General features: G+C 40.1%; 1 protein-coding gene across 3 annotated transcripts in view; it reads left to right on the forward strand.

The window, feature by feature from the left end:
• The window catches only part of cdc42bpab (CDC42 binding protein kinase alpha (DMPK-like) b), a 106,302-nt gene continuing 89,861 nt past the window's right edge, over positions 1-16,441 (forward strand). For 2 of the 3 annotated variants that reach the window (XM_034161872.1, XM_034161871.1), the window contains exon 1: positions 1-1,126. In XM_034161872.1, the coding sequence (XP_034017763.1) occupies positions 949-1,126 (178 nt within the window). In that variant the 5' untranslated portion in view covers positions 1-948. The remainder of the gene's footprint in view (positions 1,127-16,441) is intronic. The other variant, XM_034161870.1, reaches the window with a different exon arrangement.

Consider the following 16,441-nt stretch of genomic DNA (forward strand, 5'->3'; position numbering starts at 1 on the left):
GGGGGAGGCAGAGTCAAGGCAAAGGAAAGGACAGAGGGGAATTTAGGTTGCGTCCCGTATTTGGAATAAGCTACACCAGACCACAGCCTTCTCTTTGACGTGAAACAGACGTGCATTTTTTTTTATTTAAGTTTTACTGCTTAAACGTCTTACCCGATCGTCTTTTTTTTCTCGACTGTAACGAAATAGTTTCCGGACGAATAATGGGATTTCTCGGACATACCTGGCAACATTGAGTTGGGAAAACAAGGGATAATTTTTTTTCTTACATTTGGAGGAAAAAAAAAAGCGACTAGCCGTGTTGTTGAAGGTGGTCGGGTTTTATCATAGCGGTGCGAAGGTTTTGTATTATTTAAGTTTCCGTATGGAAAAGCGGCGCAGTGTTGGCGTTAAGGTGGGGAGAAAAGTAAGGCTATGGTTAGCTCGCTAGCTAGCTGGATATAGCTAAGCTAGCGCCGTGCTAACTTGATTCCTGGAGCAGAGGAGGGGCACCGGGGCTTTGTAGCATTGCAGATCTCCTTTTTTTTCCCTCTGAGGTGGGGGGGAGTGACTGCTGCAAGAATGGGAAATACAAAAAATCTGCCACGACACCTCATGGGAAGCTCTCGCCTTTAAAGTTTAGAGGCGAAAACCGGAGCAGCTGCCAGGGATTGGAACCACAATCAGGCGGCCCGGAGCAGCCGGGGTCTGGGCTTCTTTTCTTATGTGCCCTGTGGGGATCAGGATCACAAAATGGGGAAATGTTGCACATGTTATCCCATAAACTGGATCTCGAGATGGAGATCATGATTAGATCAGGTGTAACCTGGAATTAGCCGGTTAAAGTTATTGTTTAGAATAAATATTCGCGGTGAGGGAACTTCTTTGCAGGCCCCTCTGTGCTAACTCGCAGGCCGGGGAGGTGCTCGTTCGTTCCCGTCCGTCTCTGGAGTTCACAAATCAGCAATCATGTCCGGAGAGGTGCGTTTGAAGAAGCTGGAGAAGCTGATCCTGGACGGGCCGGCTCAGGCTAACGGCCAGTGTCTGAGTGTGGAGACCCTGCTGGACATCCTGGTGTGTCTGTACGATGAGTGCAACAACTCTCCGCTCCGCAGGGAGAAAAACATTCTGGAGTTCTTGGATTGGGGTAAGACGACACATGTATGTTGTTTGTCCTCCTGTGCTTTCTGTGTGTGTTGTGTTTTTTTTTTTGGTAAGATGATACAGGCTAATCGTGTGTTTGTGGTGCACTCGCCCTCCCTTCGCCATCACATTCATTTTACAGCAGTAGTCTTTCTTTTCTCTCTAACCCTCCAAAAAGCTAAAAGCAACTCCACTGCATTTTTGTGTAATTAACAGTTTTAGTCTGAGGTTAAAAACGTACAGCACTGTGGGAAAGGGCTTCTTTGTGTTATTGCATGAATGTGTTTGACTGTGAATTACACTTTTTCAGGTTTTGTGCCAATCATTCATCAAAGGAGCTCCTCTTTTCTTGTTTTGAAAGTGTTTTTGTTACACACAATTTGCAAATTTGAGCTATTTCTGAATTGGACCTGGACTACCAGTCGTGTTCTCGTGCAACATGGTTTGGGTTCTTGATGACCAACCTGTGCATACGCGACAATTGCCAACATTAATGTAGAATGAATGAATGGATTTATTCGAGACACACACACACAAAACATACAAAAATGAAGTGGCTAAGAATATGTATGTATCTTCCGTGGGACTGCTAAAGGTACAGACCGAGGAGAATAACTGAAGTGCGCAACGCATCTGCGCATGCGTGGGTCAAACGGGGGGCAAAAATTCCAACTACCAAATTCACACTGCTCCCACTGAATTTCGTATACAGTAGCATTAGCGGACTGTGAAAGTTAAGGCTTACAGGGATTGTTTCAAAGGCTTTAAGCCTTAAGCGACGCATACAATAATGACAGGTGCGCATGGGTACGGACATATTTGCGCATTCTGATTGGTCGGTAAGACATGACGTCACCGGGGAATACCCTCCGTATCTTCAGAACGGTCTCTGTAGATTCATGTCCGTACCCGTAGCCGCGGCCTAACAAAAAACTTGTGAATCAAAAACGAAAAAACTCAATTTCCCAGTTTGTGTGGCCGAAAGTGTAGGCAGAAGCAAAGAGCTTATAAACACCCAGTCCTTTATCATTTACAATACACACATACATATATATATATATATATATATATTATACACACGCAAACACTCATAACCACGAGTACCAAAAAGGAAAAAAAACTAAAGAAAAAACAAGTACAGACAATAAAGATTAATCAGTGAACCAAATATCTCAACACAGCCAAACAACTGTGTGTAATCAAAGAAACCAGTAACAAACTCAGTTAACCTAACTCCTCATACTGTAACAGATAATTTAATGCCATCAGAACAGTTATTCCAAATTTTTGCACCTTTCACAGAAACACAATGACTTTTTTTTTTTACAGTAGTGTGAGTCTTTAATTTATCAAATACTAATGTTATACTAATATAGTGGAACATATGCACTCACAAGCCTAGTTTAACTTACCTGTTGCTACTTTGTGTTCTGAGTAACTTGCCAAATACGAGGTTGGAACCTCCACCACTGGAAGCCCTCACCAAAATTGCTGCCATGGTAAAGGTTCAAGACCTGTGATTCAACATGTTTTTCTACTTATGATATTTTGATGCAAATGTATATATTACTCAGACCACCAAGAAGCAACAGGTAAGTTAAATTGGGGTTGTCAATGCATATGGTTTCAGCATTATCAGTGTTGACAGTTGTCACACATGTGCAGATCAGTCATGTGGAACCTTCTCCATTGCTAGACCCCACCACATTACACCGGAAGTGGCAGAGTTGTTTGAATTTCCTTTTCCTTTTTTTGCTGTTGTTGGTGAATGTTACAAAAATTAAACTGCAATGACTTGGTCTAATTTAAGGCCTCACCTTCTCAATGGGCTGTTTTAATGGGGAGTTTTGTGTGATCTTACTTCCTTAGTAACGTGCCTAGTGCACTGGCTTCAAACAGTCATATACAAATAGAGCCCAACCAACACATTGGTTTATCAATAATATCCGCTGATCCCTAGATTGAGTTTTTCATGTCCCAGAAAGTGCTTCTTGATTGCTGCCACAGTTATCGTTGCTTTGTTGCTTGATTGTTTAGAGCCCGAGCTAATGGTTGTTAGGGTAGGTCATGTGATGCTGACGTCATATCTGCGCAGTGCTGTTGTTCAGTGTGAACGGATGCACTCACTACACCCACTGGATATTTGCTTTAAGTCTGATGTGAAAAGTCATTGTGACTCAGACAAATCCACTGTCACACCCTCACAATCAAGAAAATAAACACATTTTTCATGTGCCCTTCAAAGTTTTTCATGCCCACTTTCTCCTCTTTCTCTATATTTGTCCAGTTATCATCAATTTACATGTATTTGCGTCACTCCAGCAGCCGTCTGTGTTGCCTGGTACGAGCCCAAGTGAACAGGTCCCAAATGAGACAGTCTCGCCTGTCCTCGTTGGCCACAGTTGCCTTCAGCAAGTCAGGCATTCTAAGCTCCTGCAGTCTTGCATTACTAGGACTCTTGCAAGTTTTGGAGATGTGTATGTAAGCTTTGGTGAGAGACTCTGCAGACTGGGATACTTGCGCAGATGTCACCAGGATCCCTGTGGTGTGTCATGCAGAAGCATTAATCATCTTAATTTGATGGGGCTCAGACAGGATTACTCAAAACTTTGAAAGTATGAAATTTAGATGTTCATCCAAAGTAAGCATTGCACTTCAGTTTCTGATGTAGGTTGGATTGAGGTGGTTTTGCAGAGACAGCCATTGGAATCCCTCTGCTGTGACCTGCTTTTGTTTTTTTGCAACTGTTTTGTGTTGAAATTTGTTTTCTTGTTTCTGAACCTTTGTGTTGATGCTTGTTGAATAACCCTGGCTTCTGGTTTGTTGTTACATGGATATAATTTGAGTTAAGTTGAAAAGACTACTGCCCTCTGATTTTTGTGTTTTTCAATCATTTAAATATATTAAGTGACTTATCAGTTATCAGAATAAGCAATAACGATCCCGTCAGTTAATTAATGATGAATTAATTAATTCCATCAATTCATTGATGAATTAGCTTTGAGTTGTAGGAAAAGTCTGCAGGAGGACTGCACACAAACAGTCTAATCATTTGTGGTCTGTTTGTGTGTCATCGGGGGTTTGGTTTATGCTTGAACAAGGAATGTGAACAACTCACCTTTTTTTTTTTTTTATTAATCTGGCATTGAGGCCCAGCTAGCTGCCACAGCATGTCTGGATGGTTTGCTTTTAAAGCCTTGAAAGACGGCACTTTAAAGTAGTGCAGATGCAAATCATTGCCCTTGCAGGCAGGAACATGGATAGATACAATTTAATAATAGAGCAGACAAGGCCTGCAATTAATGATTATTTTCACTCTCAATTAAACTGTCAAGTATCTGTGAATTATTTTTGCCTGTGAAATATCAGAAATTAAGTCTAAGGCAGTAATATTTTGATGAAGTCATAATTTTATTCTGCAGTGGGATTACTTATTATTAAAACAAAGGATTCACAATCTTGTATAGACAATTTGATCAAAATTGGCTTTGTCTAGAAACATGTTGGAATTTTAACCCACACCTTTCTCGGGTCAAACTATACTTGTGTGCTCTGTATGCTATTATTAACATTATGGAGCTGAAAAAAAATGCAGAAGACTTCCAGAGAACAACATAAAATGGAAACTGAAAGACGGTGACAGAGACAGCTAATAAACATAGCTGCTAACTAGGGTTGGGTATCGAGAACTGGTTCTTTTCGGGTATCGTTAAGAAATGATATGATCCACCAACATCAATAGCCCTTTTGCTTAATGGTTCCCTTATCGGTCCTTTGGAGCGACTGTTGTTTTTGAGGGTGTTTGTTGGGAAAATGATCATTTCTCTACGCTCTGTAATCAACCACTTCAGCAGCATGACTCCGCTTTGAAGCTTGAACCAATGAAACAGTGCTTTGATCCACTGCTTCATTGGTTCTTAGATTCGCTGCTCTTCAGAAGCAGCAAGTCCGCTTCTTAACCCCTCTCAAAACCATTAAAATATGTCAATCCTGAGTCACTTTTGTGCAGATTCAAGTCACTAACTGAGAGATTCTTGTCTTGTTGCAGTCAAGAAACGAGAATAGTCCTCTGTTCCATTGGGATAGCTCTAAACGCTCCATGGCTCTCTGCCGAGTCATGTTGGAGTCCGGTCAGAATTAATAACTTCAAAGCAAATTGCTGCTTGAAATAAAATGACGCCTCTTTCCTACCTTGTAATACAGACAATAAACTACAGTCGATTAAACATTTTTTTCCTCCCAAAATGAGACGTCCTGTGTTCTTTATGAATTAAATTGATGCTGATGTGCAGCACAGCCATCTGCAAGAGCTCAATTCAGAGGTATGGAGTGAGATTCATGCCAGTAATGTCTGAAAGGAAATGCTTTTGACAAAAACTACAGATTTTTTTAAATTTCTATTTATGTCCAGAGATCAAGGATCCACAATATAGAGTTTATTTATGTCCAGAGTTTAAGGATCCAGTGACCAGTTTCATATTTATTTACTTTAAGACTCAATAAAATGTTGTTGACATAGAAAACCTGTAAAGCCTACTTTTAGTACACAGAAAATTCACAAGAGATATCGATAACGGAATCGATAAGAAGTCGGATTGATAAGCAGAATTGATAATGATATCGATAAAATATTATCAGTACTCATCCCTACTGCTAACAAAACATTCCAAAGCCTATGTACGTACCTTCATGTTACAGTAATGGTCTACAATCCAAACATATTCATCCGGGCTCTGACAGTCATCACAGCCAGTTAAATTTAGGTGTAGCCCATGTAAATCCAATTTAGTGCTGTTTAAACAGTTCAGAAATAACAATCTGAATTCAAATTTTTTTTTTTTTTTTTTGTCGATTTGTATTAAAAACTCTTGAATCAGTCTGTCCTTTGTGTGGGACTGTTTAAAGTATGTAAAGCCAGTTTCTCCCCATGTGACCGACCGTAGTGAAGCCACTTGAAGCCCATTTTACTACTATTTTACATTTTAAAACCAGTGAAAAATATTTGCAGCAGTTACGTGTGTAAAAGCAATTTAATGAACCAGATTTCACTTTTTAATATAACATTTTTAAAGTAGTCCACATCAGTTTAACCTAATTAAAATAGAAGTGCAAAATCACATTTGAGAAGTCATTCAGATTTGATTATTTTTTTCTGTAAGTAAGAAATAGCAAGAAACTAGAATGAGGAAGATTGCGAAAGCTTTTTGTGAAGTGTGCTGCTTTGATTTATTTATTTTAACACATTTTCAGGCAGCACAACAGGAAGCAGTTTGATGTCTTTAATAATTAACAGCCAGGATGCACATTTGTTTGTCAAATGGTGGTAAATTTTGCTGCAGCTGCAAAATTTGTCAATTAACTGTCATGAAGATAACCCATTCCAAGCTAAAATACAGTGGTGCTTGTGAAACACTGAATTTTGGCTTTTTGGGGGATGGGGGGGCTGCCTGTCTACATGCTGTGCCAAGCAGCATGTATTCGTATAATTCATACTGGTTATGGCTCATTGGTGCTCGCACCAAGCTGATGTGTTGTCCATTAATCTGGTCTCACTACACTGCAGGTGTTGACTTGTAAAACCGCTTTCTACACTTGACTGCATATTTAAAAGTTTGTCATCAATGCTGCCTTTGGTATGTTTTTATACCAACAGGCTTTTGTTGCATTTTTCAGTCAGGTCTTTTTTTTTTTTTTTTTTGCGTAAATGACATAGAAAATACAAATGGTTTAGAAATGACAAACCCATAAAACATGATGATGTACAGAGGTTTAGTTGTTGCTTGTTTTTGTGCTCTAGTAGTAGTGTAAGTTGAGAATCTTACCTGTGGTAATAGCAATAAAGCTAAACTGGTTCTAGAACATCTATCCAAAATGTAATTTTTATTATCGGTTATCTTCAATATGCGTGATCTTATTTGTTTACATCGTTTGGCTTACAAAGTGTCTAGTGCTAGAGCCTAAATATTTTATTATTAAGATGAGAGAAGCCTATATCAAATGCAGCTTACGCATCATGCTTTGTTCCCATGAAACGGTTAGCACAGGTGGTAGCATTTAACTTAATACTTAACCTACTTGATTGCAGCCGAAACAACAGCCTCACAGCACGATCCTTTAAATACATGACCTTATACCCTTTGGTGACCTGAAGTTTAGATTTATTTCAGTACATTCATTTTTTTTAGACATTAGTAGATGACGTTAATAGTTTGGGGTTGATCCTCCTCCAGCATTACCACCATAATAATCAGTAGTCAAAAACAAACCATCTGTTGTTGTAATATTGACAGATGATTAGGTTTGGGCAATATGGCAAAAATAGAATCACTGACCCCGCATTAATCAGTGTCGATATTGTAATTCATTATTATCAGGTTGTCCTAAAAGTTCCCTGAAAAGCCTTCAGTTAATTCAAAATGCTGCAGATAGAGTGCTAACAGGGACTAGAAGGAGAGAGCATATCTCACCCATATTGGCCTCTCTTCATTAGCTTCCTGTTAATTCTAGAATAGAATTTAAAATTCTTCTTCTTACTTATAAGGTTTTGAATAATCAGGTCCCATCTTATCTTAGGGACCTCATAGTACCATATCACCCCAATAGAGCACTTCGCTCTCAGACTGCAGGCTTACTTGTAGTTCCTGGGGTTTGTAAGAGTAGAATGGGAGGCTTTCAGGCTCCTCTCCTGTGGAACCGGCTCCCAATTCAGATCAGGGAGACAGACACCCTCTCTACTTTTAAGATTAGGCTTAAAACTTTCCTTTTTGCTAAAGCTTATAGTTAGGGCTGGATCAGGTGACCCTGAACCATCCCTTAGTTATGCTGCTATAGACTTAGACTGCTGGGGGGTTCCCATGATGCACTGAGTGTTTCTTTCTCTTTTTGCTCTGTATGCACCACTCTGCATTTAATCATTAGTGATTGATCTCTGCTCCCTTCCACAGCATGTCTTTTTCCTGGTTCTCTCCCTCAGCCCCAACCAGTCCCAGCAGAAGACTGCCCCTCCCTGAGCCTGGTTCTGCTGGAGGTTTCTTCCTGTTAAAAGGGAGTTTTTCCTTCCCACTGTTGCCAAGTGCTTGCTCACAGGGGGTCGTTTTGACAGTTGGGGATTTTCCGTAATTATTGTATGACCTTGCCTTACAATATAAGGTGCCTTGGGGCAACTGTTTGTTGTGATTTGGCGCTATATAAATAAAATTTATTTGATTTGATATTTATCGTGACATGTTTTGATAATACTGCCAATTTGAAGAATATAATGCATGAAGAAATCAAAATTTAAAGTTTAGAATATTTATTAACAAAAAATAATATAACTGTGTATATATCTAATTGTGCCAAAAATATTTATCTGCCTTAACAAAGCCATAGAACTTAGCCTGCCTTGTAGCTTACTGAAATAATTCAATACAAGCTGTCACATTATTTTGCAGGGCAGCAAACATCTAAAATGTTTGTAAAGGTACATTTCTTGTAGGAAATGGGTGTGTACGTTGACGTACAAGCCAAAAACTGCAGACTAACTGGCTGTGGGTGCATTTTGTGTCACTAACATTTTTTGTTGTTTTGTCTGGTAGAAAAGCACTGAGAGGGCTCAGATATCTCCTTAATCTTTGCACATCATCGCAGTGTTTTCTTAAAAATAAAAAGCGCTTCTCATGGGATTTGTTTCTGTAACAATAAATGGCTAGTGGCTATCTTATAATGTACATAGTGATAAAAGCACTCGCTCTCAGCACTGTCTGTTTTGCTGTTACACATCAGTTTTTTTTGTCTCTATTGTGATAGATTTTGTGTGACAATTTGACTAAACTGTCAGTTTTTTACACAGTTGCAATGTGTAAACACGTCTCCACAAATCTCCAATATCGAGTTTTAATTTCAGTGGACATTGTTTTGTAATTACTTTGCAGGATAAATATAGTGACAAATGAGTTTTTAAGTGTATTCCATAGTTCATCAACAGCATATTTGTTCATAGTTGACCACTCTCTTGTGTGGGATAAAGGTGTGGATTATTTTGCAGTTGGCATGATTTCCTGCAGAAGCACATAAACAGGTTGCCCTCTACTCTGCTGCTGTGTGAAGCAGACAAATGTAGTGATGGTTTACTAGCATGCACTGTGGGTACTCCCTTCTCTGAAGCTATTTCAGCTGGTTCACGGTTGGATGAGTTGCTCATTTTATAAGCAGAACTTGTGTCATGGCAGCATAGTTTTATTTTGTTTGCTAATGTAAAAAGCATCAAACCATTATTAGACCGCTGCTTATAAAAGCTGTTTGGAATGCCACCAGGACTTTATTGCATGGACAGAATCTTTAACTGAACATTAGGGCTGCAGCTATCGATTATTTTTGTAATCGAGTATTCTATCGATTATTCTGGCGATTAATCGAGTAATCAGATAAAAAGTACTTTTGCTTTTTAAAACATTAACAGTCCAGGGCTCTCCCTAAGTAATGGCACAGTGTCACTGCGTCATCATGGAGATTGTCAAATTTAGTGTATCCCTTTCTGTTTTCCTGGGTAATTATTTATGTTTTCACATCAAGTTTTGGATCTTTCCTGGTGTCAGGAGCTCAGCCAAAGTTAGGCCAAAGTCTTGACATTTTGCTCAAATGGTGATGGGTTGTGGCTTTCTGTTCTTTTGTTTTCCCAACTTGTAAAATGCAACCATTTTTATTTATTGATTGATTGATTTATTAATGTGGTGGACTGGGTCCCTGCATGAATTTCTTTTTAACACTGCGATTCAGCCAATGCATTTCATTTTCAGCTGGAGGTTGAACATGCAGCCTCGCAGTCACTGTTTTTTATTATTATTATTTTATTTGAGTTCCCGTTTTTGTGAAGCATTGTGTGTTGCCAAAAAAAGCGAAAATTAAAAAGCGAAACACTTACTACGAATCTAAACAAAACGCAGAAGAAAGCGTGGACTTCTTCCAGAGACTCTGTGGCTGGGACGGAGCTGTGTGAGGGCAGTGCTGAGCCGCTCACACTGGGTAGAGAGAGGCAGCAGCCGACCGCCACACGTAGAGCGGCCAGTGGACGAAACTGTGTTGTTTTAAAAAAAACAAAACACTGTTTTGCTTTAAATGCACAGTAAACTATTTCAGATGATCAGCGTGGACCGTCTTTTTCATACAATACTTTATTTCATTCTGTTTGTCGCGTTGGAAAGCTGTAGCTATTGTGCTAATTTGATTAGCGCTTGCTCTAGTCTTCTTCTGTTTGTTTTTCTGGGGACGTTACAGCGCCACACACAGGCCTGGCATATGTACTACAACGTTAAACGAAGCACAGAATTTGCCTCGAACATTTTTTATAATCAAATTATTCGAATTACTCGACTAATCCTTTCAGCCCTACTGAACATGTGTTACCTGACATAATGAACAAAACAGGCTAACGGCAACACATGCTGTGCAGTCAGCTAACTTTAGATTTATACTTGTATATAACTGTACATATATTTATATAAATATATATGTATCTGCTCTGAAGATATTCGAGGAGATCCTTTATTTTATACCCGCCTAACAAGAATAATTGAAAGTCATAGTAAATGCGGTCAGAAACCTTTGGGGTGCTGAAGGGTTTACTTGTTCGTCAAACCTTACTAAGGAAATTGACTATTACAAGCAGAAGTGACATGTGTGGTGCTGTATAATGGCATACCAAACATACCTCAGGGGGCCCAGTCCTCCTACTAGTTAGTCGGAGTTGGATTTCTCACATTTTGCATGATTTGCAGCTTGTACATTTTAAACAGATATTACAAATATGTTTTTATTGTATAGTAATGCACTTCTTTTGCAGGAAGTATGTCAGAGAGGTTGCATCTCTTCAAATGTGTGGTCAGAGTCCAAATTGCATTAACTCCGTTTGGGAAGTCTGTCACGTTCTGCAGTGTAGCCCTACTTGGGAAATGTGGAGCCCTGCTTATCCGGGGGAGAGAAGATTAAATTACCCTTTTTTTTGTCAAGGTGTCAGCATTGTTGAAACACCTTTTCAACATGGTAGCAAAACCCTTCTCCTTTGAAGATGATCCGTCATGATAAATGTGAACTGGGGCTGCAGTGGAACCCAGTTACACAGCACAACGTGCCTGACATTTTTACAGTGTTTGAACAATTATGGCAAAGTATTATTAGTCATACAAGACTGCTGCTCAAAATATGGGTTAATCCTAAAATCAAAAATATGTTTGAGATGAACCTCAAGAAATGTAAGATTACTGAACTTGCTGCAACTGATGTACCATTGTCACTGTTCACTGTGACAAAGCTGCAACAAAGTTTTAGTTTCTTCCTGATAATATATATGATCAAGAGAAGTAGACAGACGTTTGTGTTGGGTTTGATTTTCTCCTTGTTTGGTGACCCATTTTAGCTGAAATGGAGACCCCTCCATGACCTGCAGCCAGGGGAGGAATTAACCGGGGAAAGTACACTGTATCCTGAGTCCTAATGTAAACCGTAGCAGCTACCATATGCCCCTTCTCTTTCACTCAGGCTATCTCTGTATTCTCTAAAGACCTGGCTGTGAAATAAAATGTAATTCAGCCATAAAAGAAATGACTAATGTGGTGCAGAATACTTTAGGCTTAAAGAATAACTTGAATATTTTATCATCTAATTTTAAAAATATGTGAATATTAGGCTTATGACTATCTTGCGGATTAAAGAACAACTCAACGACGGGAGCTGAATAATTGTTAGCGCTTCACAATGATCTGTGCTTTACTTCTTTCACGGTGTAATAAAAGTATTTATGTGGTTGTCAGTGTAACAAAGCATGTATAACAATGTATTAGGTTTTAAAATTTTAAGTGTCGGTGTACTTATTCTGCTTGTTCACATGCATAAATATTTCAGAGCTTATTGTGGCGGAAAACTTGTCGGCTGGTGAAAACTATACACAACGAAGTGCTTTTGTTTGTAATACATTAATACGTATCCTGTTTTCCTGCTTTTCTTCCATCATTTCCTGCTTTTTGTTTCCTGTTGATCTCCTCATCTGTTTGGTGATGGCTGGGCAGCTGAATGAAAGCAGAGCTTGCAGTCAGCAAACATGGGGGGGTTGGGGCTGCCTGACCTTTTCTGAATCCCAGCCTCTGTGTTCGCTTGCATTGGCCAGCTGTTCAGATGCAGCTGATTTGTGCCCCACCCTGCAAAGCTTTCATTGGCAGCATGCCTCAAACACTCCTTACAGCGTGTAGGGACGGCCATACACTTTTTTTTAAAGATTGTGGTTTTGTCTAATTATGTTGTATCATACAATGTAGAGTCCCTCCTTTTTGTTACTATTATTCAAAAGATTTGTCACTGCACTTATAAGCTTACTGTACAAAAGACATTGTGTTACTCTGTATGCAGGGTGGTTGTTCTTACATATTTTGGACATTCCATTCTTGCAGTAATAAACATGTATTAACGCTGGTTTAACTTGGTTGGTTTGCCATTGTGTTTCTCCAATAAAATGAACTGCACTAACTCTCATGTCTAAAGTATCCATATTGGCACCAAGTGCAAGCCATGTATGGGCTGGCTCCCATCAGGACATCTATATTTCCACTCTGGTTGTCCCTTTCCTGTCTAGCTGCCCACTGGTTTCAGAGAGCAGGAAGGAACCGCAAGGACTGCATGAGCTTTCTCAGAGTGAACAGGGGACATGATGTCATACCAGGAAGTAGGGCAGCTGTATTGTGTCATTGTGTACTTGATGACTCAGTTATGTGTGATGTTTTCTGCTGTTGAGAAGGTCCAAGGCCACCAGCATGCGGATTTCCTTGCTGGTTGATCACCTTTAGGTTGCATACATGTTTGATTGCTCACTTGCACATTCGTAATCTCTTTGAGTGTCCCTGTTACTTTTAGTCTCTCTCACACTTTGAAACTTTGTGTGTGTGCTTCTCTTAGCATGTAGATTACTGGACAACAAACCAAAACTGTCGCTGAACTGATATTGCTTCCCCTCTTTGATTGGTTTCACTGCAAATGATTCATTCCAGGTTAATGTTTAGGGTATTTAAAAAGGAGTAAGTATTGCAGATACATGTCTGGCATTATTGTCCACATGGCCATTTGATGAACCAAAAACAATGTCTGTCACTGCCAGTGTGATTAAATGGATTGCTAGGATTCACGGTCGATTCTTCGGCAGTAGTTTTACAAAATCTGGATAAACCTTGGTGATTTTGTGGCTGTTGAAGCTAGTTTTGTTTATGTCATAAGGTGGATACAAGGAGAAAATCAGTCTTGACAATGATTTCAGTCAAAGGAGTGCAGAGTTATGAGATTAATAATTTAATATACGAGGTCTGTCAATAAAGTATAGGTCTTTTTTTATTTTTTTTCAAAAACTATATGGATTTCATTCATATGTTTTTACGTCAGACATGCTTGAACCCTCGTGCGCATGCGTGAGTTTTTCCACGCCTGTCGGTGACGTCATTCGCCTGTGAGCACTCCTTGTGGGAGGAGTCGTCCAGCCCCTCGTGGGAATTCCTTTGTCTGAGAAGTTGCTGAGAGACTGGCGCTTTGTTTGATCAAAATTTTTTCTAAACCTGTGAGGCACATCGAAGTGGACACGGTTCGAAAACTTAAGCTGGTTTTCCGTGAACATTTTAACGGCTGATGAGAGATTTTGAGGTGATACTGTCGCTTTAAGGACTTCCCACGGAGTGAGACGTCGCGCAGCGGTCCCAGGCGCCGTCGTCAGCGTGTTTCAAGCTGAAAACCTCCACATTTCAGGCTCTATTGATCTAGGACGTCGTGAGAGAATAGAGAAGTTTCAGAAGAAGTCGGTTTCAGCATTTTATCCGGATATTCCACTGTTAAAGGAGATTTTTTTTTAATGAAAGACGTGCGGGCGGATTGCAGCGTCAGCTCGCAGCCACCGCGACGCTCAGCCACAGGAAAAACACCTCTGTTGGAAGCCTTAAGGACAAGTTGGAACATGTCCAGCTGTTAAACAATTTCTCATATACTCACTCCACTGAAAGCCATCAAAAGCCGCCTGGATTTTACAGATGGCTATCAACACGGAGGTGTTTTTCCGGTGCCGCCGCACCGCGCCAGCTGCGTCCCGACGCGCGGACCCGTCCGCACGTCTTTCATTAAAAAAATCTCCTTTAACAGTGGAATATCCGGATAAAATGCTGAAACCGACTTCTTCTGAAACTTCTCTGTTCTGTCACGACGTCCTGGATCAATAGAGCCTGAAATGTGGAGGTTTTCAGCTTGAAACAGGCTGACAACGGCGCCTGGGACCGCTGCGCGACGTCTCGCTCCGTGGGAAGTCCTTAAATCGACAGTATCACCTCAAAATCTCTCATCAGCCGTTAAAATTTTCACGGAAAACCAGCTTAATTTTTCGAACCGTGTCCACTTCGATGTGCCTCACAGGTTTAGAAAAAATTTTGATCAAACAAAGCGCCAGTCTCTCAGCAACTTCTCAGACAAAGGAATTCCCACGAGGGGCTGGACGACTCCTCCCACAAGGAGTGCTCATAGGCGAATGACGTCACCAACAGGCGTGGAAAAACTCACGCATGCGCACGAGGGTTCAAGCATGTCTGACGTAAAAACATATTAATGAAATCCATATAGTTTTTGAAAAAAATAAAAATGACCTATACTTTATTGACAGCCCTCGTATATTATAAGCATTATATGCTCCCCTGTTTTGCAAATTGACAAGTAGGGCTGTCACGATTAGGAATTTCTTAAATTCATAAATTCAGTATACGACGCGCACATGGTGTGAACAGGACAGTAACGGCAGAATCACATTGGGAGAGAAAGTTCAGGGAAAAGTAAAGGCAGCTCCACATTTTGGTTTTGTTTTTTTAACATGTTCACTCGGGTTAAAATCCTCTCTCTGCTCTGCGCTTGCTGCATGCACTGATGGTTCAGCAGCGTGTCGCGCCTCCATTCAGGAATCTCTCTCCCCCACCCCTCCCTCGCAGTCTGCAGCCTGTTTACTCCGCGCGCGCACACACAGACACACACCAACAGCTCCTTTGGTAAACTCCGCATTTTACATGGCTTTGAAGAAGATGGCCACTGTTTTAATTGGCCGTCTTATCCAAACGGCAGGACGGATCGCTCCTCAGCCTCCATGTTATTGTCCTGCCTTAAGGCGAGGCTGCAGCACAGTGACGTCTGATTCTGAGTCATTTTATGCTTTGTGGATAAAATAAATAATTCACAGTAATTGAGAATATGAAAAATAATCGCGATTAGCGAATATTGTAATAATTGTGACTGCCCTATTGACAGTTACTGGTGAGTTTCTATTATAACCTTGTCTCACTTTGTAACCATGTATATGTAAATTTCAAATGCAGTCTGTCCCATAGGTACTTAGAAGGTGCCATTTACAGGCCCAAGAAGCAACATTCCTCATAGTCACTACTATACATCTGTTTTTAGCACCCATACACTCATTATTCATTCAGTGCTTCTTCACAGAATGACTTTTTCTTTTTCTTTTTTTTTACTACTTCACTGGCATGAAAGAAACAGCGCAAGAGTTGTTCCGTAGCATGCATGAACCACTAGTCCCTGTTATTGAGTCTGGTGAAGAGAGTCTACCTGAAGAATATGGAGGAAAGTGGAGCTCTATTGTAATTATTTATTTATTTATTTTTTACAGTCTGAGGTGGAGAAGGATGGAATGATAGAAGGATGGAAAAGCACATGGTGTGGTGTGATTCTGTTGTTCTCTTTATTAAGATAAAATCTCCATGTAGTTTGAGCAGTGAAAATAATGTGGAGTCCACTGTTGGCTGAAAATTGTATGGGGCCCAACCAGAGCTACTTTGTGCACATTAATTGATTTATTGTCTAATATGGGAGTTAGGGCTGCCACAAACGACTGTTTTGATAGTCGACTAGTCAATGATTATTTTTGCGATTAGTCGACTAGTCTGATCATACATAATTTCTAAATTAATGCCTGCAGCATTTTCTGAGAAACGTCAGGGGATGAAAACATGAACATTTCCAAATCAGTGACTATTTCTTTTACAGCAGTCATTCAGAAATACAAACAGTGTGGTACTTTATAGTAAATCTGTGTCAGGTAGGCAGTTCTCAAAAACTAAATGTCCATGCTGGAAGGAGACAAGTGAGAGCAGCCACCAAGACACAACTCTGGAAGAATGTTTGGCTTCTGTGAGTGGAGGAACTGGGAATAGTGCACCATTTTTATTTTCATCTACATTTTACATATAATCCCAACTTTTTCTGATTTGTCGTTGTTTCTGTTGCATTTCTGAAATTACAGAACTGCTATAAAGAAAAGTGTGAA

The sequence above is a fragment of the Thalassophryne amazonica genome, chromosome 21, assembly GCF_902500255.1.
Source record: "Thalassophryne amazonica chromosome 21, fThaAma1.1, whole genome shotgun sequence".
Taxonomy (NCBI): Eukaryota; Metazoa; Chordata; class Actinopteri; order Batrachoidiformes; family Batrachoididae; genus Thalassophryne; species Thalassophryne amazonica.